The sequence below is a fragment of the Drosophila teissieri genome, chromosome 2L, assembly GCF_016746235.2.
Source record: "Drosophila teissieri strain GT53w chromosome 2L, Prin_Dtei_1.1, whole genome shotgun sequence".
NCBI classification, from domain to species: Eukaryota; Metazoa; Arthropoda; class Insecta; order Diptera; family Drosophilidae; genus Drosophila; species Drosophila teissieri.
In genome coordinates this window covers 22,228,093-22,253,692 of record NC_053029.1, presented here as the reverse complement: position 1 = coordinate 22,253,692, position 25,600 = coordinate 22,228,093, and the positions used below count along the sequence as shown (strand labels likewise).

At 45.3% G+C, this 25,600-nt stretch overlaps 3 protein-coding genes across 4 annotated transcripts in view; 2 read left to right on the top strand and 1 right to left on the bottom strand.

Annotated features, from left to right (window-relative positions):
* The first annotated feature begins 350 nt into the window (after window positions 1–350).
* On the top strand, window positions 351–1,337 carry LOC122612731. Its single transcript, XM_043786543.1, has one exon. It carries the CDS (start codon window positions 426–428, stop codon window positions 1,140–1,142), a length of 717 nt encoding a protein of 238 aa, XP_043642478.1. The 5' UTR covers window positions 351–425; the 3' UTR covers window positions 1,143–1,337.
* A 561-nt stretch (window positions 1,338–1,898) lies between these two features.
* LOC122612714 (odorant receptor 42b) lies at window positions 1,899–3,216 on the bottom strand. Its single transcript, XM_043786498.1, has 3 exons — window positions 2,450–3,216; window positions 2,038–2,395; window positions 1,899–1,973 (listed from the first exon to the last, which is right to left on the bottom strand). The coding sequence occupies exons 1-3, from the start codon at window positions 3,214–3,216 to the stop codon at window positions 1,899–1,901; spliced, it is 1,200 nt and encodes a 399-aa protein (XP_043642433.1).
* A 5,281-nt stretch (window positions 3,217–8,497) lies between these two features.
* The window catches only part of LOC122612722 (zwei Ig domain protein zig-8), a 54,081-nt gene continuing 36,978 nt past the window's right edge, over window positions 8,498–25,600 (top strand). For both annotated transcript variants that reach the window (XM_043786532.1, XM_043786521.1), the window contains exon 1: window positions 8,498–9,606. The gene's annotated coding sequence lies outside the window, so the exon portion shown is untranslated. The remainder of the gene's footprint in view (window positions 9,607–25,600) is intronic.

The window sequence follows — 25,600 nt, the reverse complement described above, 5'->3', positions numbered from 1 at the left end:
ACACGTCCATTCTTCCTGCCTGCAATGGCAAGCAGAATTTTTATAATGTATGGACAGTCAGCATACGGTTTACTCACGTTAAAGCGCACATATATTTATCCTATTTCGCGCCCACGTCTCTATTCTCGATAGGGCCCCATCCGCAACAGGTGATTCCTCTCGTTTTCGAGAGGTAATCTGATTTGCACTCATAGCCATAGCAACTAGTGACATTGGTGGCCGAGGAGGGGGCAAGGCCAAAGAGCTAGCTACCTAAATGTTTATATTACGCACTTAGGCGGGTCACACTGGCTTAAATCAGAAGCGGAGCCAGGTGGAAAACGTCAGAGCGACAGTAGGCAAAAGTCTCGTTATTTCAAAGTAAAACAGGAATTCGTATAGCTCACCTGGCTCGGCTTTCATCAACTGGAGCCTAACCCGGCGAGATGGCTAATCCGTTTCGCTGGTGTCGCATGTCGCACGACTGCGTCTTGCAGATTAATGTGGTTCTGGTGGTGGTCGGACTGATCTTTCTGTTTGACGTGCTCAGCCACCTCTATCTAAAGGAGGTCATGTTTCCGGGCCTACGTCTATACCCGGTCTCCTTGCGCCCCTGGCTCTTTTGGGTGCGCGCTCTGACTATGGTTGCCTACATTCTGAACGCGGTTCTTGGGATTTGCATGGCCCGACATCCTTCCGTCTTGAAGTTCGCGGGCTATATGCTTATAGGCTGTGTGGTGTTGCTGTACACAATTAGCATCGGAGTGACTCGCTTCATGTATCGCAGAAGATTCGAGTTCTTCGTCGAGATGCTGGTGCTGCAGATGTGGGTAAGAAACAGCCTTGGCAAGGTCGAAGTAGAGTTCGAGTGCTGCGGAAAGACCAGCGTAGTTGACTACCAGACAGCCTCGAGCAACCGCACCTGGCCCATCGGCTGCTGCTGCGGGGAGCAGAACTGCACCGGATGCACTTCGAAGCTTAGCAAGTATCTGTGGACCATCGAAATGGATGTGGCGAGGGATAATATTATCGTATCCGTGGTCTTGTTCATGGCTATGATCGTCATGGTTTTACACTTTAAGGATGTGCAATCCCTCGGCGACTCTGGTGATGTGGAGGAGTCTTCATTACTGGCCGTGGACGACTCGGACGCTAAAGAATAAGATCCATTCCCATATAGTCGTGACGGTCCTAATTGACTAATTGATATGTTCTTCTTTCTAATGAATTATTTCTTAACATCTCTGCCCTGAGATTTGTCAGCCTGGGTTTGGCTCATTTGGTTAGCCTAAACGCCTCATAAACTTTGATAAGGTCACCCTCATACAAATATATTAACCTTCTTTCGATCTGAGCATTTTTCAAAAGTGATTTGCTTCTTGGGATTTAAAAAATGTAGACGGGTTTTTCACATTTAATGTTTTGGACGAAATTGCTAAACCAAATACCATTTACATTTTTACGAAATCTTTAATCATCTAGGCACCAAACAGATAATTGTAACTTAAACTTTTATAAATCCACCAGCTCGACTCGGCTATCCTGATCAAGAATATTCATATTTTATAAGGTCGGAAACGCTTCCTTCTTCCTGTAAAATTTTTTAACGAATATAGTATGCCTTTTTACTCTACGAGTAACTGGTATAATAAAATCAAACAGTTTCTCTAAAGTGTGTACGTGTCAGCTTTGAGCGACTTGCGGCATTTGTGTTGCCGTGGAAACTTGCACAGCGTAGGTATCACAATTAAAAATTCCCTAATACAACTCTTTATTTAGAGAAAGCGAAAGAATCTCTATTTCCACAGTGTCATTTATCGTAAGCATATGTTTTGGAAATATATTGTGTGTGGGGGTCACGATTTTGGGAATAACGGTGGTGCGAAGAGGATTCAAAAAAGGATACGAAATGTATCACCTTAGTCCGTCTTAAATTTGTCAGCTATATTCATTTGCTTGGTAATAGTTATCACGGAGAAAGCAAACTTTGCCACCTAAAGATGGGGTAGAAAATGAAAGAGAATTCGAAGTGCATGTATTACTTTGGCAACCACTTACACTTATGTTGCTACTCATGGATATCTGAAAGATGCCGCCGGCAATGAAAACGATAGGCTGCTGCACGTTTTGAAGAAAATACAGTAATGTTGTCTTATAGCGACGACTGGCATTCACCCAGTTGGACTGGAAAATAGCATGGGTCAGGGACTCGCAGTCCTCCATGATGAGGTTGCATGTGTAGCAGAAGGGGAACGTCTGCAGTAAAATGGTTATGACAAACATGAAGGATGCAATGCCCGTCCAGATGTCTGAGAAGAAAAATACATTGATCAGCGTCAATCCCAGAACCAGGCCGATCAGCAGAAACTGTGTGAAGATAGTCCCTGAGATTACTGGTTTGATAATAGCGCAGTATCTACGGGAAAAACATAGGTAAGTTGCCCTAGCTGCGTCTACTAGCTCTTCCTACCTTAGAATTAGCTTGTGGTCCATTACGCATTTGACCAGCTCTTCATAGCTCTCGGCCTCGCTGAGGTTCCCGTCGGAACGGAGGCGTCGGATGCGCTCCCTTAGCATGTCCAAGTGAGCACGAAGGATGAGGGTGTAGATCAACGGATACGTGTCCGACAGTTGATCCTGTAGCACGGCGCCTGACATCACCATGTACTCCAAAGTGGAGGCCACCCAGAGCTTGAGTGTGCCGTCATGCCAATCAATAAAGGGATTGTACAGCTGCCAGGGCGGACGCCCACTTAGAACCGAGCTCAGGTAGGTGGAGCCGGCATAGCCGCAGTAGACAAATGTGAAGATGAGAAAAGCATGGTTGCTGCGAGCCACTACTCGGTGGATCTTTTCGCGCTCCTCCATGGCGGTGCAGCGCAGGTCCAGCTGGTCCAATATGTTCTTGGCCTTTATCAGGCGCCAGAGCATGGAGTATGTGATTGCCACTTTTACCGAGGAGCCGTAGGCATTGATGCACACCTGGAGTGAAGTGAGAAATTCTCCCGGGGAGAAGGCCTTGATCTGCGTCATGTAGCTACCAAGAAAGCCAAGCGGCAGATACGTTGTACACCACACGAACGTCATGAGCGTCCAGGTGAGGTACACATACCGGAGCACCCCCTGCTTAGGGGGCAGCCATCCAATGAACTTCATGGCACGGTAGAGGTAGATGCAGCCATCACGGGACCGTTTCTGCTCCGTGAGTGGAGCGGGACGTATCAGCTTAAAGACCATCTCGGCGTCAGTGTGCGCAGTACTCTGGTGCCAGGCTTATATAGGCCGGTGTCTTCCCAACTTGTGACATTTTTATAGATGAAGTTTTCAATGAGTTCGAAAAGTTTTCATTAAGTTTATGGCCCTTGCTGTTGTTAAATTATTAACTTGAGAATTTCTCTGCTGCTGTTTAATTAACCAGTGAAAGCACTTGACTAGAACAAACATTTATACAGTATGTTACACGAATTCCGATTTGACGAAATTGAATTTGAAACTGCATCGGTTGGGCTGTATTCGTTTTCACATGCTGGATTTCCAGCATGCATAAATTATGGAAAAGTTAGCGAAAATAGCAGACGGGTCCTTAATGGCAATTAAGACGTGCCCCATACGTAGTGTGAGCCGTTCTGCTTCAACTTAACCGTGGGCCAGTGTTTTCTTGCAAATGCAGCGCTGCAGAAGAAAAACAGCAGCTCCAGTTTGGCACGAAGGTTTCCAAGAAAGTTTTTAAGGCCTTCCTGCGCGTGAGAGGAGTGTAAAATGGCCGCTAATCGCCTCCTAACTACATTTATTAAATTTTCTCCTGTTTGTCTGTAAGCGTGAGGGCGAGAGTGTGCTGAAAGCTTAGCATAATCATCCTTAAAGAGTAAGCTCGCCCAGATACCCAGATGTTATGTTATGTAGCGTCTGTATGACATCCCCTTGCAGCTTTAATGAAAAATATGTTCGCCGAGTGTTATTAATATTGCTCAGGATGTCTGGCAGTTGACACATGTTTTGTTGGCGCTGTCGCTTTTGTTGAATATACCTTCAGTGTCTGCCTCAACTTCAGTTTCAGCATCAGCTTCGGTCATAGCTACAGCTACAGCTACCAACTTCCCTTATCCTGCAACGTGTAAGCTGACATTTTTTCATTACTGCACATTTCAATAGCAGGGACACCCGTAGCCGCATCAGCAGGCTCCGGAGAGCTCTGCCGAGCAGCTGTTGCTACTTCCCGTATCGTGTGTGAGCACTGTGTCCAAGGAACACCGGCAAGAAGGCCATGGATAACCTTTTGTTGGCTCCTGCCGAGCTTGCACACTTGAATACGTTTGCTCTCCGGGACCGTCACCGTAATTTGTGCTTTGGCCCGGCTATTTGGCAAGCTTCCATCTCCTCAGTCCTGTCAAGGTGAACCTGCACATCCCACGGCCGGCAACACCGACAACACCGGCTTATGTGTTGACACATCACAGCATTTGAATAGATTTTAGCCTGTTTTTCAGAACTCACCAATGGAGTGCGTAACAGAAATTTATGTTGCTTTTGGCCAAATCAGTTATCCCTTTAATTGCACCGCTTTGCAGAGCCCAAAGTAGACACAGGAGCAGGTACCGCCGATGCAAGTGCTCGGGTTTGAAGTGGTCGACTAATTGAAGGCGGCGTGTGTCTTTTGGATCGTTTTGTAGCATGCTTTACAGGAGCTCGCTTGATATCCACGCCATCATTTATTATCGCTTGACGTATTTATTTTAATTAACGGAAATTAATGCCATGCTGCGCAGCTGTGCGAATATGTTGCAGTAGCTTACACACATTTTCGGAGCGAGCTATCGAAGTGAGGTACCACGCCCACTTTACCCACACACACGCAGCCACATGAATGCACACGAGCCAGCTTTTTGAGAAGGATGTCACCCTCCTCCATGCCAAACTCGCAAAACACACAGCCTGCAGAGCACCGAGTACGAAAACTAAGTGTCAATCTGTTTTTGATTTGTTGTAAATTAGTGGAGTCTTTGCTGAGACCTCAAAATTATTAAACATCCCAGAGGGGTCTAGTCAGAAATCTTGACAGCGGAAGCTGCCACGATTCAAGCCAAACAAACAATAATTGATTTAATGTTTCTTGAATAATCTTTTGTTAAATTATTTATCGTTAATGCTGAAGCTCATTTTAAACTAGTTAGTCAGGCTGCTAAAATAGATGTTGGTTCTACGCACGCAAATTTTAGCAAGCAGTCTATAAATTACTTAAGATGTAACTCATCAGCTTATCTAACAAAATATACCTAATGCCATTTTACTCTGCTAATCCAAGCCATAGAAACGCAGTTTGATTAGTTACTGGTTCTGGTGCCAATCCCGCTATGGAAATTAAATTATGGCCAAAAAAAACTACCCCACAGGCAACAAGAGCAGCACAGAGCCTTGCGCACACATAGACGAACATGTAAAAATACATGACGATGGGTGCATACCAGGGTCGTAAATGCCATTACTAATGTGTAAACATTGCGACAGAGTGAATGCCAAAATTGTTAACTTACAAGGTCGTGAATATATATAAAAAATGGGAAACATTCGCGTACAAAAAACAATGGCTGCAACCAACACAGACAAGCACACGAGCAAACGTACAGGGCAAATAAACAAGCTAGACATTCTGTTGCAGCAACATACAAACTTTTAATTAATTTCTGTCTGTGTGACCCGTGAGTATACGGCACATACATCTAACTGACTGCTATGATAGTGCTACGAGGGGGTGGCAGTGTTTTGTTTACCCACGTGATTGTGCGAATGTGCGTTGGGGGTCCGGCAAACCCGCACACAAATAAGAGCATTTAGTGTCACTTTGGTGGCAAAAATGGCTTGACCTAAATGTAATCAGGTAATTTGTTTCATACAGTAAATATTTACACGGCTGCCACGCATATTTGAACTTAATAATTATTCGCGCGGTGATTGGGCCAACACATATACAGTGCGCAAACAAGGACGGATCCGAACACAAAGCTCTGCAGTGGAAGGGATTGATTTCCCTGGAATGCCGTCTGGCTCCATACTCCTTCAATATTGCATGCTTAGTTAGCCTAGACATTAACTTGGCCGAGACATGAGTCCCGCTTGGTCTGCCTGACAGACAAGTTCGACTGCCTGACATACAGCAAGTAAAAGTAGTAGAAAAGAGCAACAAACGAAATTGATTTAATAGGCCAACATTACCGGGCTAAGAGCATACATGCTGTCCCACGTTCCTATATTTGTATGTGTGTGGGGGTGTAACAGCAACTGCCAAACGATTTCATTGATCAACGGTTTCTATGGTTCTGCCGGTTGTGTCAATGAGCTGCAGTCGTTCGACTTGAATAATTGGAAATTAAGAAAATCAAATCAATTTCTGAATGCTTATGCCAATCAACAAATGGCCTTATGAGTCCTCTTCATATAAGTATCCATCAGAGCTAAAGTGAATAATGCTAATATAAGTGACTAAGGTTTTCCCGAGGCATCCACTTACCGTACTTCTCTATGGTAATGCTTAGAATACCAGAAATACCAGAAAGTAAGGCATATTGCTATAATAGTAGTGTCTCCTTTTCTGTTTAGGGTGCTGGAAATTGATATCACTATCTATATTGGGGCTGTTATAATTATACCCGTTACTCGTAGAGTAAAAGGGTATACTAGATTCGTTGAAAAGTATGTAACAGGCAGAAGGAAGCGTTTCCGACCATATAAAGTATATATATTCTTGATCAGGATCAATAGCCGAGTCGATCTGGCCATGTCCGTCTGTCCGTCCGTCTGTCCGTCTGTCCGTCTGTCCGTCTGTCTGTCTGTCCGTCTGTCTGTCCGTCCGTATGAACGTCGAGATCTCAGAAACTACAAAAGGTAGAAAGTTCAGATTAAGCATACAGACTCCAGAGACATAGACGCAGCGCAAGTTTGTCGATTCATGTTGCCACGCCCACTCTAACGCCCACAAACCGCCCAAAACTGCCACGCCCACACTTTTAAAAAATGTTTTGATATTTTTTCATTTTTGTATTAGTCTTATAAATTGCTATCGATTTGCTAAAAAACTTTTTGCCACGCCCATTCTAACGCCCACAAATCGCCAAAGACTGGCAGTGCTGAAGACTCTCCTTCGCACTTCGCACTTCCACTAGCTGAGTAACGGGTATCAGATAGTCGGGGAACTCGACTATAGCGTTCTCTCTTGTTTAATTTTATATTTAAGAAAACGATCAAAATTGTTCAAAGTTAGACCCACTTTGCACTTTGAACATTAAAACTGATTTTACCATAAGTAGTTAAATACAATTTATTTTGTGAGCAGAGTCAAATACTCGAGGTTTTTCTATTTCGTAAATCTTTCGAAAGTTATTCTTAAAACTGTTGGTAATTGGATATGAATATTTATAATAGGTAATTATTTGAAAGCTTAGTACTGGGTATATCATATAGTCGCGGCTCTCGACTACAGCGCTTCCTTTTGTCACTTTCCCTTTTGTCTGCCAAAAAGCAGGCTTTGTACGAGCTTAAACTGAAATAAAAAACTGCATTCGGTGACATTCGCATAACATTACATTGCAAGTGTCGACAGACGGTTGATGGGGAAGAACAGTACGTTTGCGGGAAACGTTGCCGACCAAAGTTGAGCGAGGTGAAAGTGTTACTTTAAGTTACTTAGTATGCGGTGTCAATAATTCAATTTCGGTACATTTGAATCCCAGAATGTACATATATTGCAGAGCAGACATCTGCAGGTTGAATCTACTCCCTAATTAAGGGTAATATAACTCGAACGGCCGCCTATCGGAGCAGCGATCTCACTCAATTCCCAATATTTTTTCAATCGCCACAGCTTCCTTTGTGTGGCCAGGACGCGCGTCCGGCCAACCAGCGTTCTTCCGCCATTCTGCCCTCGCCCCCATCGCGCTCCGAATGGCTCATGCAAAAGCAATTTCTTGAACTTTTACCCGACCGTTGATGCAGACTCACAGACACATAGGCAACCTCTTGCAGATTAATGCGGCGACCCCACTCAAAAGCGTTATCTCGTAGATGCTACAGCACTTGAAAACCAATACGAATGCGATTATGCCCCTGTAATAGTGAGTGTGCGTGAGCTGGCGCTCTCGCCCGCACACAGTCACTTCAGCGTGGAAATGGCGCGCAGTAAGTAAGAAATCATTAAGGTTGGTCGGCACACTAATGGAATACGACTCGCGGCATGTGAGAACACACTCTTCCACTTGTCCTGCATCCTGGTGGCTATCTATAGCTGTCATTGTAGTTGTCAGTTGGCCGGGGGATTTACTCCACGTTCGGTTTTGGTCACCGCAAAAGTTTAGTTGCAAGTTGCGGCTTCGCTTGCGGCAGTCATCTGTCCGTGGGGCGTGCGTGCCATATGACTGCCAGTTGCATTAGGATATCAATTTGCGGGACACTGATTCGCCAGTTGTACTTGCGAAGTGTGGGTGCCATAAGAGGTTCGGCTGTTGGGGTCCTTTAGCAGCCAAACGCTCCGGCACGTGACTTTGGCAATGTGAGTTCCGTTCGCAAATGTGACACAATTTGGTCATCTTGGGACCAAGGAATTCGGAGTCCCCGCGAAGACACCTAAGAGACAGCGAGAGCGTGGAAAGGACTCTCTTAGGATGCCAGCGCCCTGGAAGCCATGGAAGTCAGGTGTAGCGGTTGGGCTCATTGGGCCATGTCGGGGATCGAAAGCTAGACGCTGGTAAGTGTCGCTGACCTAAAAGCTTGACAGAGCTTCCGCTTAGCTTTTGTTTAGCTTTCGCTCAGCTGAGCCAGGCGCAGGCGCTGGCGCTCCCTTCCATTGGCGAGTGGTTTCCGAATGCTAACTGAGTCCTGGTCGCCCGGTCAGTTCCCTTCGTTTGCTCGTCGAAAGCTGTGCACGCTGCGGAAGCAACAGCATCGCTCGTTGTCCATTAGCAACAACAACACATCAACTATTGACATACCATTCAACACAGCAACAACAAGGCCGCTCCGAGTGCGAGACTAAGGCTGAGATTGGATTTGAAGTTGGGGGTTTCCGGCGGCAAAAGTGCGTTTGAAATTACCAAAGTTGCCCCAATTAAAGGGTGCAGTGCGACTACCAAGTTCAAGTTGGATGTTTCGCTGTGGAAGGGACGTGTTTTTCTTGTGAAGGCCTAATGTATTCGAGAAAATATATTCGTCAGTGACTCCGCGTTAAGTCAACTGTTCCTGCGAGCAACTGCGAGTGCGAAGGCTGCGTGCAGTCATCGGTGGCAAAAAGTATAGCAGAAACGTAAGCCAAAACCAAAACGGCAGAGCCGCCATAGCTATTGAGAATCCGGGAATTCAAGAACAGGCATCGGTAGTGACAACTATAAAAAGTGCGGCTGAATTGTCGTTTTGCCACCACTTTGACCCAAATCGCATTGCATTCGAGTTGTGCCGGAGTGCGGGTTCTGTGGACGCATGCCTGATGGCTTAATACGAGCCGTGCATGATCGAAAAGAAACGAAACGAAACGCGAGTGCCCGACAAGAATACAAGATCCACCAGCTACTGGAATCCGCTTCAGCATCCGTTCCGCGCTAAGCCGCACTTGGCAAGTGATTTACAGTTTGCCGTTTCTCACTAGTGAGTATGACATGTGGTTAACGTGATGCTTGTGACTTTCTGTCTTCCGCTGCTTCCTCTTAACTTCCTCTTTCCCCTTATACCCGTGGAACTTGGAAGTATGGGCTTTGGTTTATAGCCTGCAAAAGAAACAAACTTGGATGCTGTCAAACATATAACACGAACGTGTCTTGAAAACACATCACCTCAGACTTATTAAGGGAGGTAAATGCCTGACTGCGATGGTTATCAACCAAGAAAAGCTCAAATGAAGTTAGGTTTCGGAACATAAAATTTGTAAAGTGCCCACTCCTAGAATTGACCAATGACTATACATATTTATAAGACTGTCTATTTCACTGGCATACATATATCAGAGACTCAGAAGGAATTGTTATTTCAAATGACTATAAAAGTAGTTTACTTGTAGTTTTATAATCTGTGAGTTCACTAAGAAATGGATACTTAAAACTTATTGTCCCAAACATAACTATTTTAATTTTTGTTTTGTGCTAAACGCCCGTACACTTTGGGTTTTATAAAAACAGCTCACACATCAAAAATTACACTTGTAACACAATTTTAGGGAGATTCCTTTCGCGACTGTGTGTTCCATGAGCAGAAAACAAAGGTCGAAGAGAAATTGATAGATAGATATATTAAAATAACTTATATTAGTTAACAAATGCCTTCACAACTATATGTGAAACCTCCTTAAGGTCGATAGGATTACGATACAGCCGGACTGGATTTCTGCCGAAGTGGCTCATGCAAATGGGAGACCAGGAATACTACGGCTTTCTTGTTAAATAACAAAATGAAAGCGCAAGCAAAACATTTGCTAACGAAGCCCTTGGAGACGAGCGCTAATGGCGAATCTTATATTTTCGTATATGACGGAGCCCCCAGCGATAAGGCGCGTGGGCTTGTTTTCGTGGGGGTGGCCGTGCGATTAAGTCGTTGGAGGACGTGGCGGGAGCGGCCACGCAGAAAGCAATTAAATGTATTTCCGCTTCGATGTCAAAATTAATGCGCGTTTCATATTTAAAAGCGTTAATGCACGTACACACGAGCAAGCAGTAAAAGGTCACCAGGGCGGCAGGATGTGTGCGCGCGGAAGTCCTATATCAATTCTGGACTGTCACCGGACAAGTGGGTCGATTGGAGCAGGAGCATTTTATCACCTCGGGGACTCACATGCATGCCAGTAGACGGGTAGCTGTGTGCAAGTGGGGCACGCCCCGTTCCTATCGCCCTGCCTTACCGTTGAAGCCGGAACCAACGGGGCGTCCCAGTTTTATGACTTGTAGTTCGACACCTTGTGTGCTTGCTAATGAGCGTGGCAGACTTGCGTAATGTGTGTTTATCATCCGGCCCCAGGCCGCCCGACTTTTTTTTGTCATGGAACCGCAAATATGTATTTCAATTGGAAGTCTACTAAAAAGTAATTTGATTGGATTTTGTGCACACAGCACATAAAAACTTCTGCCAGTGTGTGTCCTACATATTTCGGCAAGCTTTTTGCTCAGCTCCGAGCTCAGTTCTTCCCATAGTAATCTATGCAAAATAGCCACAACTATAAGAGCAAAGTCAAATAAAAAACAACCAATATTTTAATAACGGATTACAAGCAGGCCAAGGAAGCCGAAGCTGATGCTGCTGCCACAGCAAAAACCGAAACGAGAACAAGCGTTATAGGGAATGTAAGTTCCCATTTAGTTATGAGGCGCTCTTCTTGGCCAAATGCCTGAACGAGTCACTGGATCAGTGCGTAGACTGGCTGGCAGCCTGCTGATGCTTCCTCAACGTTCTTGCTTCATTTCACTTCATTGTGTCTCCAGCGAGTGTTTTTGTTTTTATCCTGGTTTTCAAATGTTGTCATTCCTAGGACCCCGTCAATTGCACGATGAGGTCATCTTAGTTCACGTCCGCCGGGGTTTTCCACCCCGATATTCTTGCGTAGGGATGCAGCCTAGGTATCTGCATAAACACGAGTTTTAAATGTGCACAGTTGTAAAAATGCAATAGCTACGAAAGCAAACAAAAGGTTGAATATAATATAACACACTGCTGGCCGTTCGATTACCATTCAGAAGCACGGGAATGTAGCTAAACAATAAGGTCGCTGCCAACTTTTAATTTATTTTTGTGAGTCGTGGTTCGAACTGGTCGGCTTATGTTTCTGCCAGAGTGTTTAACCCGCATTGTGCAACCCTTCGCTGATATACATATATAGGCTCAAATCTTTTAGTGCTTTGCGTTTGATTGCAACTTGCAGTCCTATTTTTGGCGAAGTCCATCGGGCTTCAAATGCAAGACCTGACAAAGGGGAAAGAAGTGAGGCGATACTAATAGGGGATAAGATGGACCCGGCTTTGGGAAAATTAAGTCAATAAAATAGTTGCTTATGTTTTAAAAAGCCGCGAAGGGTATAGGTCTGAAAGTTGCTCCTGCCTCGAGCTTTACAAATTAAGCCCTTAATGAGGACTTTGCATAATCATGCCAAAGACGTTGGTGGGCGGGGCCACGCGAATTGATGACAGGAAAAGTATACGAGCAGTTTGGCTGGCAACCAATCCCCACCTCCTCAGAAGTGCTGTCCAGGTACAAGTTGAGAGTTGCTCAACTGAGATCTGAATTATTTAGGAAATTGGCTAATTATCGAAAAGCTTCGGATTCATGTCCTGTCCTGGGATTTCTGCTTCTGTGTCATGTGGTCCGTTCAAAATACAAACATTCTAGTAGCACTGAATGAATTATTAATAACTGTGTCAGCCGCCTGCTAATGAGATATTGTGTGGGCGCTACCGTTTTCATGGTGTGTGTGTGTGTGTGTAACTTACCCACAACTCAACTGGACACCTAAATTTTTGGCAGTGTTTGCTTAGGTCTAAGCAGAAAATCATTAGTTGAAATGCGCAAATATCTCTAAGGTTTTTATTAGCTGAGCCGCAAGTAATTGCCCTCAATTAGGCCTTAATAGAACGACCATAGAGAGACGCTATATACACTGTGCAAAAAGAGCTAATCCGGACCATGCTAGGATACAGGCTCTGCGTATCCCTGGGGGACGAAGCTGAGCGTGAATACGTTTCGGTTGCTCGTTAAGTAAGAATTACTCTGTGTGCTTGGCATGTGGAAAAGAGCAGGGAGCACTTCTTGCTGTCTCTTTTCGCATTACTTAGTGCTTTTATTGAAGCAATTCTGTCAAGGCAGAAAACAACAGTTTGACACTGAAAAGTTGTTACTTTCCCCAGAGATTCTGTTTGGGGCTAGCTCCGCATTTGTTCACACCCGTTACTCGTAGAGTAAAAGGGTATACTAGATTCGTTGAAAAGTATATAACAGGCAGGTATATAACAGGTATATATATTTTTGATCAGGACCAATAGCCGAGTCGATCTGGCCATGTCCGTCTGTTTCTCAGGAATATTTTTCGGACAGATCTTGTGGGCGTGACAGCGTTCTTATACAACGTTATACAGCGTTCTACCAACGCTATGGCGTCCCTAGAATCTTTAAGCTAATTTTAAGTGCCGCGACTATCTTATTCCCGTTTTAAAATAAATATGCTTTCAGGTGACATTGTACATTATTCACATATGTATGCACATTAAACACATATACCACTCCAAGCCATTATGTCTTTCAAGCCGAACCTTTTGAAATATTAATCAGCGTTTGGGCATGCCTATAAGTATGGGTATGTAAAATTAATTCCAATTTGAAAACGACAAAATGGAAAATGTGGGCGTGGGATTATTTTTCTGTTTGTTGGCGATAGAATGAGCGAGGCAAGGATTGACAGCAACGTGCGCTGTAACGAGTTTATAAATGTAAAACACAATCCAAGTGCGCGCACTATAATCACCACCGTTCTTGAAGTCTTTTGCCATGTGCTTCGCGCTGTAACTCGTTAGAGGGTTCAAGGTCCTCGTGCCGTGCTAAGATCAAGTTGTGTCTCCTCGGCATACAAATGCATGCAAATGCCAGCCATAATAAAAACAATACCCGAGCGAAGTGAGCACACGACATCAAGATTTAAAAATGTGTTCCAGCGTCTAAACAAAGGGCTCTTGGAAGAGGCGCAAATGAAATGTGTCCCTGGCTGGGAGTGTGTAACTAGGAGAAGGACGAAGCACTTATGTTGGCTCTGCGCACTTGGCCCACAGTTAGGGGCTGTTGCCGAGCCGGGAGTTGCCTCCAAGTCGCGTTCATTTAACAATTTAGCAGCGAAAGTCCTCTCAAGTAAAGTTACGAAAATAAACCGTTTCTGAGTCTCACTGGCTGCAGAAGTTAAAGCGAGAGGCACCATTCGGTGTTATGTGATAAGCCACTGATGCTCCGATACGGGTGCGTTCGAAAGTTCCGCTGCGCCCCATCAAATGTGGCCATCATGTCGTTTTCCATGCTGCAGAATGTAATGCGAGATTATTACCATAAAAGCATTGCCTTTCACGCTCATATATATTTCCGCCAGTGGCAAGTGAGCTTGCCCCAAAGAGAATGTGGCCCCTTTGCCAATGGAAAAGACAGATGTGAGATAGATGTGTTCAATTTTAGTAATAGCTCTTTGGGGCCTTCGGTCGGGGCTGAAAGACACTGCTCTACCCAAAAGTTTTAACTGCTGCCCGTTAGATCTTAGGAAGTAGTGTATTGGCCAGCCCGCCCACAAATTATATCGCCAGGATCCGACTCAGAGCTCCCTTGGCTGGCACTCCACGGTCTTGAGAAATATGGCATCTGGCTGGCCGCAGGGGATTGTGCCTTTAAGCAAGCGTCGCAAAAAGAAATTCTAAGTCAATACATGCTGAGTACCCTGAGGAGCTGGCGGGATGAATGAAACACTGAAATGTGGATGTCTGTGTGGCTGCGTGGATCCATCAGTATCATCGCATGCAAGCTCCGTTTGCAGCTCCCGGCACTCGAGAAATATTTCATACAACATTAAGCAACTTTTCAGCCGCAGAGGTTCGCAAGTACGGCATGAGCCGGCAGAAAGATGTTATGCGGCGAATGAAAGGAATACCGAGGCTTTCGGCGTGAATATGCTGCCATATAAAACTCGGACAGATCCACAACTACTGCGTTGTGGTGTCCGGCTGCTCAAACAACAGGCCTTCCACCCTGACCGCAAAATTCAATTTGTGTGCTACGCAATCTTAAGCTTGTGCGTTTGTTTTGTGTCCCCGACTCGGATCCCAGGTTCCCCTTTATTTACAGCTCGAATCGCTGCAATCGTTTTTTATCTGCCTCGTTTGTCCGGACAGTCGGCCTATATGGACTGACTGCGGACATTCGCTTGCCGCTTGCTTATGCCGTTATCCTTTTATGCTGCGCCTTATCAAAACGTGCGATGGGTCATTCAGCGCCTGGCTTTATGTACTGGAATAGAAATGGGATTCGGGTCCGAAAAGAATAACGATTGCACTCCCCCATCCACTCGCACCTACCATCCCCCGCCTGCACCGCAATTATGTTTTGTGGCTTGCGGCGTGCGGACCGGAAATTAATTTCGTGCTTTATTGCAACTAATTCGATTATGAGTCCGCTCGGCTTCCAGCCCCAACACCTACATACTAGACCCCCCGAAAGCTGCAACCTCCCGCTGCGCTTAACATCTCCACAAACAAGGCCCGCGTGCTGGCAGTGTTGATTTGCATGAATGTTTACGCATAATTTATGACGCTGCAATTGCTGGTTGTGTTCGCAAACATGCGTCGAGCCACCAGAGACTATTTGTTTTTAAATAATGCGCACTAATTTAATTTATCGCTTTATTATACTTTTCGCTTCGAAAGCCTGGTGAGCTCCTGAGCGTACTTGTGCGAGCCGGCATACAAAATGCCGATTGAAATTGAAATCAATTAGAGCAAAAATGACATCACTTGTTTTATTAGTGGTCTTTGACGATACACATAGAGTTCGCTATTGGTATCTCCGATTAGGTAAAGCAAAAGCGGAGACCGAGAATATATATTTGGTGTATAATCGCATTCAAAACGCCACACCACCACCATCGCACCATGTCGCATCAACATCCAAATCAACACATACATACATAGCAGAGAATACACACTCTGGGTATTTTCCTGCGTCCTTTATTATTCTTATCGATTTTTAGCTGATGGCTTTATCAACAAGCGGCGCTTGTCTTTTCAGTCCGTCTTTGGTCACTTGTTGGGCAAACACACAAAAGACCTCTCGCCCCCTTTCGGGCCGCCCCCGTTGAGTGATGTGAAGTGCCTGCAGTCCGCGTTCTCAGGGCCTGCGCATATAATAGCCAGGCTTTGGGGCGTTATGGCATTCGCACGCTTCATTTGACATAAAGACCAAAAATAACCGCTGCCATCCCCTGGTCATGGTTCTGCTGGCGCCGGTTCTTGTTGGTAGCTGGTTCAAGGATTGGACGTTAATTGAGTAAACGCCCCTTATTTGACTTGCATATTTTAAGCCCGGAATCAGCAACAGCACATATTTAAAGAAAAAGCGGAAATGGTGAGACTTGGAACATAATTTAGCTTACACAAAGCTGGATTTTCCTTGCGAATCCCCCGATTTTCTCGTTTCACACTGCTTCACCCCAATCCATCCCAATGACCAAAACGCTAGCCGATCCCCAGAAACGGTTCACAAGAAGCGATGGAGATTGATAGGTAAACAGGACAGCCAGCGCAATTAACATGAGTGGGAAAAAATGGCATCGCGATGGCACTTCCCATTGATTTTTAATTAGCATAAACAGACAATAATTGCGGCAATGTGCAGAAATCATCGCCAATATGCAACGACATAATTATGTTGGGCTATCGGTTTCGCCGGGCCTTTCTCGTTGACACGGAGCGACACACACATAGCTCATGGAACGTGAAAAATGTATTAAATTTGCCGTCAGTTGCTCATTTCCAATTGCTTTACGTGCCGAGGGAAGCAATAGCTCTCAGCAAATTAAATTGACTGCTCGACGAGCTGACTGGATGTTGAGTGGAGGGCTGTGAAGTGGCTGGCTTTTTCGAATTACTATCGGATGAAGATACTGTGAATTTAATTAATATTTGAAATATTTGTTGCCGCATTTACTAATTGCAATGACACTCCGTTTTCGCCGTCCACTCGCATCTCGATGTTATGATCCTTGACATGCTCAAAGGATACCTCTCCAGGTAAGTGATTTATCACTTTTCCTGGTAAGCGGCTGTCGAGGAATGTGGCCGAAAGATATTCGTAAATTGAAAAAAACGAGCTTTTCGGAGACAAACGTCAATGAAGCTGCATAAAATTAAAGGAAATACCGTTATCTATCTCACAAAAAAACTCTGAAAAGGTACAAGATTCTACATACTTTCCTGTCCTCCCCTTTGTTCTGGGATAGCCATGTTCAAAATTTATCTCGCCCAGGCGGGATAGAGTCCAAAAGAGCGATAGCTAAGGAGGCACTGGGGCAGCTTGTGCGGACGAAAATCCAAAGATTAAATTAAATTGTACACGTCCCCATTTAAAACTAAACAGTCTGAGTCTGCGACAGCAGTTCCAGACCGGCAGCAGCTGGGTCTCGGTCTCGTTCATATGTCATAAGGATGTGTGTAAATCCCGATAGCTTGGCCAAGAAGGCTGGACGGGCCAGCCGGCTGTGGCGCAATAAATCACAACATTTTCAGATGCTTACACAAATGCCTTTTTGATCCTTAATTTTCTGATCAAATACGTGACATTAGGTTTGGGAGGCGGGGCTTAGGGGACGTCAAGTAACAAATCGCAAGATGCTGAAAATTGAATGCGAGTGGCCGGGAATCCTTCCGGCTGAGCCATTGATATTTCTCAGCATCCCGAAATCAAATCAAGCGATTGAGTTGGCTTCTGTGTGTGTTCTGCTGCAAAACAAAACGGTGGAATTTCCAATCCCAGCAGATTGTTGGACTCAATAAGTATCTTTGTGTTTCGCATTGGATTGCACTAGAAAACTTTGCAACATCAACAACAGCAGAAACGAAAGCAACGGCGGCGTGGGTTGTTAAACTTGCTTTTATGACTGTCTGAAAGCGATAGTCGCCTTGCCATTGCCCAAGCCTGATCTCTGCCTCTTCCGCAATGTGTGTGAGTGTGTGCTTTATTCGCTTGCTTACTTTTTTATTTATTACGCTACATTAAAAACTGCTACACAGATACAAATGCGCGAAAGCCAGATACGTTGATGGTTTTCACAGCCATATGTGCTCGTGAAGCACACACGGGAGGAATGTATTACAGGGGAAATCGCATTGTACTGCCATTTGACAAAATGTCAATTGCAGTGACAATGTATTAAAAGCTACATTTGTTCTCAAGCACGGGCACAATGGAGCGATTCGCCAGCTGCCGAACAGAGGTTCAATCAAGGATATCCAATGGTTCTCAACTGCAATTTGGGATGATGTTTTGCAGTTGAAATGAAATTGCTGACGAAGGGGCTTGCAGGAGCTGTGAAATCGCTTTACAAGGCATTTGAATATTCCAAATTACTAGAATCTAGAAAGTTTTTCTCAGCATCTTGGTTTAAACAAACATATAATACACTACCAGGCTTCTTTATTCATTAGACTTGCACTATGTTAAGGGGTGACGTGCAATATTGATGCACATTTGCCTTGTCCTGAACTGTTATCTTGTTACATTTATATTATTTTATTTTATTAAAGATGATAGCACAGTTTACAAAGCTACGACTAACATAACACGTTAGTAGAACTAGCTACGAGACCATCAACTACGTACATCTATACTTATATACAATATTTAAAATATCTTATAATATTTCCAAGTTAAGCTGCAAAAACATTACATTGTACACGTATTTGTGGGGCTTGTCGCATCCAGTTCACAATTATTGAGCTTGTCTAGCATTCGCAGAAATTGTTAAGAACACGGATGGCGCACGAAGAGGACTGGGAGGGAAAGTACCGAAGGTACTGGTCTTCAGCGTGCTACGCAGCTTGCCACAAACATTTTATAATGGTGCCAAGGCACAACTTTTGTCATGTAAAGCCCACATCTGCCGCGTCCCTCCAGCGCTTGTGTAGCCGAGTATGCAAATACTCACAAAATTATAATTATTATAAAATTGTTTAAATGTAGATGCCCACCGCCAGAAGCTGTCGACGGAAGGGCTCTCTTCACGGTTCCGAAGAGCAAAATGCCAGGCGACGAGGTAAGCCCACCAAACTGAACCCGAGCCGGAACCCGGGCCCAAAACCGTACCTTTCCATTGACATTGTGGGACGGAAACCTTTTGGAAACTGCCAAATTTTCACTTTGACTTGCAGACACGACCGCTAGACAGTTGACGACGCAGTATTTCCATTCAGCATGACGGGTTTTATGGCCAGAAGACAATGGGCAAAAGGGAAACGTCTCATTTGGAAAAAGCGATTAAATAAAATTCCGATTTGCAGGCAATTTGACTTAATTAGCTGGCTGCCGGGAGTTGTCAAACGGCGATTAATAAGTTTGCTCTTAATTACGTGACCAAAAGCCATCGATTTTACTCCAGGCAAAAACCAATCAACGTAAAAGTCGTCACAAAGACGACCCATGACGGCCACGTTAAAAATGCCCCACCATTGCCAATCCCGGATAGCAACTCTACGCCGCCTGCCCTCTGGCGAGAGTTTTGAATGAATTGTGTTTAGCTGCCGATTGAGGGATGACAGTTACCATAAGTGATTACCCCGCCTTCAGTTCCAGCGCCGTAGCATCGCAATAATTTGTCTATTCAAACTTTTTCACAGTATCGTCGACTCGCGTTCGCATTTGCCTTTTTCTTTGCACGTCATTTATTTTGTTAATGTTGGTAAATATACAACCGCATTGTGGGTGGAAGAAGAGTCGGAGTTCTTACTTGGAAGCATTAAAGCGGCGACAAGTCAAAAGCTTCGTCAGAAGCAAGCTCATCAATTTCAATTTCCACTCTTCTCCACTCCACAACCCTCTTCCAACCCATTCGAAGTGGGACCTCGAAATATGGCAACAATTTATAAGTGATTCATCATTGTTTATTGGCTCCATCGATGCGCAAACTGCCGTGGACCAGAATTATGGCTGACAATTTAGGCAGGCGAATACCAAAACAAAAAATCTTCTGCTGCCAGCTTGGAATTGTGTCTTTATTATTGAACCGTAAATTCAACGTCAGATCTTCATTGCCCATGGGGAGAAATACCCTCCAAATCGATTAAAAACAGACTCAGCAGGTAGTCAGAAAAGTGCGGCTGATGCTCCTTTCAGACAGCACCTTAAAGCCATTACCAAGGACCAAAGAAACCCGAAACGTAGACGGAACGCTACTTCTCGTAGGCGCTCTTTTTCATTTCGTTGCATTTCTTGAGTACTTCAAAGTTTTGGTCGCCAAATGCAAGAACAAAACTTAAATGAACCCGATACATACCCGAATGTTCAAACTTTTGCTTATCAAGTGTGTGTGCCAAATAAATAACCTGCACAATATTAGGTGCAAATTGTTTTGGCGCAGTTTTCAGGATGTCTTCACACCGCTCCCTGGGTTCTTATGTACCTTATACATGCCATGTCCATGCATGCCGACGATCCCAAGGAGCGACAACTGTTTTTGGCGGAGCGCTTTCCTATTAAAATTTTCATTAAATTGAAAGCAATTAGTGTGGGGCGGTAGGGTGCAAAAGGCCCCGGGCTGCCGAGCTCCTAAGCTGTCTCAGCGATGCTGCTGTTTGAGTTTTGATTATTGTCAAAACACTGGGCAGCAGCTGCAATTTGCCACCCACAAACGAGGCCACGTCGGCTGGGTGTGATGGGGGCATCTCTGGCCAGGCTGTCCGCTTTCACAAGGCGCCAACTGCGTAGGTGACACCACAAAGTCCCATGACATCAAGATACGAGACTTCAACCTCCCGGCGAAGATATTGCGAATTGGATAGGCCCTCAAAATTAATTTGCTGCCCGCCTGCAGCGATAAATAAATCCTTACCTGGACTTTACGCCTTGGATGCCCCAGCTGCTTAAGGATCTGCCATTTCCGGCTTTATTGCGTGCGCCATTTTGTCAATTGCTTTGAGCACTTCCGGCGAAGAGACTTGTGGGCTAGAAATTGATAACGCCCAGCGCTGCACAATAACTTTTGATGGCCGAAATGTTGTGAGCACAGCACTAAACACCACGCATTAAAAAAAAAAAATGAAAAAACTGAAAGCCAATAGTCAACGACAAAAAAATTGATATTGGACTTCTGACAGCTGCGCTGCTTATTAAGCGGTTTGTGGCCATTCCATGACAAAATCTGACATGGGGTAGCACCGGCTGCCACCACGGCGATGAAGTCGGTCCACGTTCGGTTGCAAGTATTGGTGCCAGGGTATAAGGAACACTGCAGTGTTCTAGATAGAGCAGCGAACAATTTGATGCGATTTTTCAGAGCTCGGATAGCCCTACAAAACCGAACAATAAAGAATTATTTATGTATCTCGTTTTCAGTGAAATTTTTGTGCCACCGCGCAGAGTGCCCTGTGGTCATAAAAAATGTAAACGGAATCCAGTTTAATGCAGTCATATCCCTGTTTCTGATTGAGTGTGTGTCTTTCTAGCGGCTCTCACATAAATCAGATTTTAATTCTTAATTCTAGCAAAGGCCCTTCCAAATAGGTAAACAGTCATCATGAACGTCGCTCTCTTTTCTGACTTGACCAGCTCTGAGCCCGGGCAGCATGACTTGCGGACTTGTGTTATTTGTATGCCCGAATTAGACAGGTGAAATATTGAGCAGGTTATCCAGTGGGCGGAATCGTGAGGGTGCCTGAAACTTCGAAGAAATATCGCCAGGCCGATATTAAATTCCAGTCCTGCTTCACCATTCTATGTGCCACATGCAAAGTCCACAATTTTCAATAAAAATAGCCACAGGCTCAAGCAAAAAACCTCCAACGCGGTCTCACTCCCCAGAGTTCCTGTTCTTGTTCCAGTTCCTGAATAACGAACTTTCAGAACGTCTTTTTTGTGATGTGAAATTTTCTGGCTATGCGTTTGAACTGAGGTGGAAATTATTTCTATGCCATTGATTACGCCCGCATGTGTGGGGTTCGATTGAATCGGAGCATGGCGAGCCGCAGGTATTTTGCTCGCCACGCGTTCGAGTCTTAAAGGCACCTCTTAAAGGTGCAGATGGAATTTTTGGTTATTGGCTTACTTTGCAGCACCGGGGCAGAGCTACGGAAACGCCGGGAGTATGCCATCCTTCTATCCTTTCGTTGGCAATGCCATGCATTCCTTTGATCAATTTGTGGACTGGGAAAGAGCGGAGCTCCGACCGACGTCAATAATGTGCGTGTGCCAGGATTCCGGGCCGAAGGGCCCGTGTTCCTGCGTAGAGGGTTTGGTACCCATTTCGTCTCGAATTTGGCCCGGCTTTACGGGTATGTCAACATCAAACATTTCGGCACGCGCACGCACCTCGGCATTGTTCTACGAAACGGGCTTGCGGTGCGTTCAATTTCGCCTCGGGATTTTCTTTGCGACGCTTAATTTTTGTCGCCGGTCGAACTGGAAGCAATTTGCATATTTGACAGAACATTAATTAATAGTAAATCGTGCGTTCAACGGTTGAGTTAAAACTTTTGTTAGGCGGACAGTTTTCCTGGCTGTTATCCACAATTGTCGTCACTATTCCAGTGCGACCGAATCACGTCAGCCCGTGTGCTCAGTTTGGACAGCGCCTTTCCCAGCCAGCAAATGACGAGTAAATAACTCTCAGCAGGTGCTGCTGACCGTTCAGTCCTTCCTTTTCTTCGGTACAGCTTGGGTAATCTTGGCGGCTGTAGGCCTCGTAGCTCGTTGTTAATGGCTATCCTCTGGCCGATGTTGCCTGTTGCAGGTCCACTTAATTTATCAACCATGTATCCTGCGGTTGACAGTGACAAGGACGAGCCACTAGCAGCTGCGACTTTGGAGTTTCTAATTGAATCTGCTCCGCTCGCTGCCAGCGGCTTGGGCCGCTCCAGCGCACCCCGCAAATTGAGCGGCAAACAAGGGCTGCGACCTTATCCCGATTTTCCTACACAAGGCGGGCGGTGGGTGGCATCAATTAAGTGCCATGCTGAGCGGTAACCGCTGCTCCTAAAACGAGGGGAGGAGGATTGTCCCAGGAAGTTGTCAAAGACGTGCGGCAATGAATTAAAGCGCCGCGACTTTCGGCGCTACTTCAATAAATAAATTCATGTCTGCGCTTCCCCCACCGCTTCCCACGGCAAAGATGCTGCGAATATTGCCATATTTGCGGCATTAAACATTTTACGGCACTTGCCAATTGCCGCATCGCACCGGAAACGCAAAGAGGTTGCCATATACATGTATTTATGTATGCAGGAAAATATGTAGGGTCCCGTGCACAAATCGATATCGCTAAGATACAAGATTTTCGGAGCTGGGCAGTGGCTTGTATCAGGCAAACAAAATCAAGCGGCACGCGGACTGCTAAGGTGTAAGTAAAGTTTCGGAGCACATTCCTATCAGAATGGCCTTCTACGGTCCAATGCATATTGTGATACTTATACCCCTCATTCGCTTGTGGAGTGTACACTTTGTACAATTGTAAATTTCTTGCTCGCCGGAAGTGCGCAGAGCTCCCACTTTTATTTTCTTGAGTCATAAGGCGGCTTTTCGGGTACAACAACAATTATGCACAAGATTGTGAACTAAACGAAGTGCGGCAACAACAGTCGTTGCGCAACTGCATTGCCGCCGTGGCGCAACAATGGGGGCACAGCGAAAGTTCAAAATGTCGACAAACAAACAAACAAAATTTCATTTGCAGCGCCTCGTAAATTGCGTGCGTATATGTAAGTGTAAAGTGCACCACATGCACAGTTCGGCATCGATGTGTGTGCGCGAGTGTGGGTGTCTGCAGCGCAAATGTTGGCGCAGTGTTCAAGTGTATGTGTGTCAATGCCGCTGACGTCGAGTGAGCGTGAAACAAATGCAAGCTATAAAATCTCAACAAAGCGCGATGCCAAAGGGCGCCGTCGGATCGTTGAAAGCGATGGCTGGGTGGAGGGGGTGGTGGCGTTGCTATTTGCGCAGCAAAAGCGGAGCCATGGCTAACAGTGCCACCAACCAGCCCCACCCACGCCCACGTTCTGATGTCGTTAAGCTGTGCAAACGATTTCGCAAGGCAAGGCGGAAAATTCTTTCCAAAGCAAAAGCATCAGGGCAGTGAAATGGAGGGAAGGGTCTCAAGGCTCAAGACCTTAAATGAAGTCTACGAATCCGATAAACTGTTTTAAAATAGTTCCATGCTGTGTCTGTGTCTACCGCGTGCTAAATAAAAGTTCAAAAACAATTGTTTTCGGCATATCCCTAATTCTCCCTTACAATTTAATTTCGCGTTTTTACCACCAACCAGTATATTTTATATAAACTGACCGAAAGTTGGCTTTCGAGGACTTTCCGGGACCTCTGTGCTCTTTTATGTACCAGTTCTTGGTTTCTTTGCCAAAACTGCACTAGAACCTACTTATTTTTAATAGAGATCCCAGGCCGTGACGAAGGCTCCTATATGAGTTGCACAACACCAAACGTATACCTGATGGAACTGGCCAGCAGAACTGGCAGTAGTGAAACGTGATTCGGCCCTCCTCGTTTTGCGGGAGAAACTTTCCGTGGCACGCAGTTGGTTGTCTTGTTGCCAGGGACCCGATATCTGAATCAGCAAGGAGAAAACACGTCCACGAAAGGAGCCGTGTCATCACTTGTCATGCAGCTGAGCTCCAACCTATCCCCGTCCTTCGGACATCTTTGGGGTTTGCTTATTTGTAAACACTCGGCTGTTATTGCCATGTTATAGGATGTTTTGGCAGAGTGCGGGCTGGTAGACTAGCTGAAAGGTTTTCGAAAATATTCTAAATCGCAAGATGCTCAATTTATTGGACAGACAAATCCCTCGGCGCTGGCCTGGCATGTTGTCGCTCAAAATGAGAAATTTATATGAAAACTTATTTCCCACAACTCGGTCATTGCGGCGGGCCTTGGGAGATCAAAGTAGCGAAGTAAATTAACTTGAAATGTTGGAAGCGATAAAACGCAGCCGATAAGCGGCCCGACATAAGCCTGTTCGTGGCAACTTTCATGGCTCTTATCGCTTTGCTTGCCTCTGGGTCCCCACTCTTTGAGTACGCCCTGCCGTGTCCTTTTCAAGCGCCCTTGTGCTTTTGTCGGTCTCCAGAATGGCGTGTTCTAATGCGGGGCTGAATGCAAATGTGAGCCCGAGTCCGGCATGCGTTATCCATCGCAGTGCAATTGAATTATTGCATGCTTGCTCGTCCTGTAATTAGCCGAGCGCACATTAATTGAAGTGCCTACGACTGTCATGGGCAGTCCGACAAAACACTGGCACCCTCGCGGCTTCAGCTGGAGCGTGGCAGCCTTCCGCGTTTATTTAAAGCAATCCGCAAGCCGTGCGAGCGTGCTCGACAATTGGGCCCAGATTGTTATTTCGTGCACGGGCAGAATGCATTATTTATTTGCTTTGACAGGGTTCCCAATTTCGCGGCAAATAAGAGAAGGGTCATGGACCACAATTGCAACCGGAGGGTTAATCAACTCCACGGATTGCCCAAAGATAGATACGTAACAACACATTACAGCTGACTCCCTATCTAAGTTTTTTGAGTACCTACATAATAACCAGATGATTGTATGCTTAAAAAAATAAACTAAATATGGTTACATTTTGTTGTCCTTTTTCGTATTCTGTTGTATTCTTGGCAGGCAAATAAATGTGCAACGAATTCGATTCATTTTGTTAGGAAGACTCCTTACTTTTAATTCCAGTGTTTGTTGCTCGTAGTAATTTTTCGATCGATCAACCGATTGGCTGAACAATGCATTAAAATAGGAGCCTTGCTGGGAAGGAAGTTGATGCGCCTGGAAAAGATACTTTTCCCTGGCCCATTTTCCCTTGGCGGCACGTCTGACCACTCGATGGCTTCGCTATTTTGGGCAGAAAGAGTGCTGTGCATAA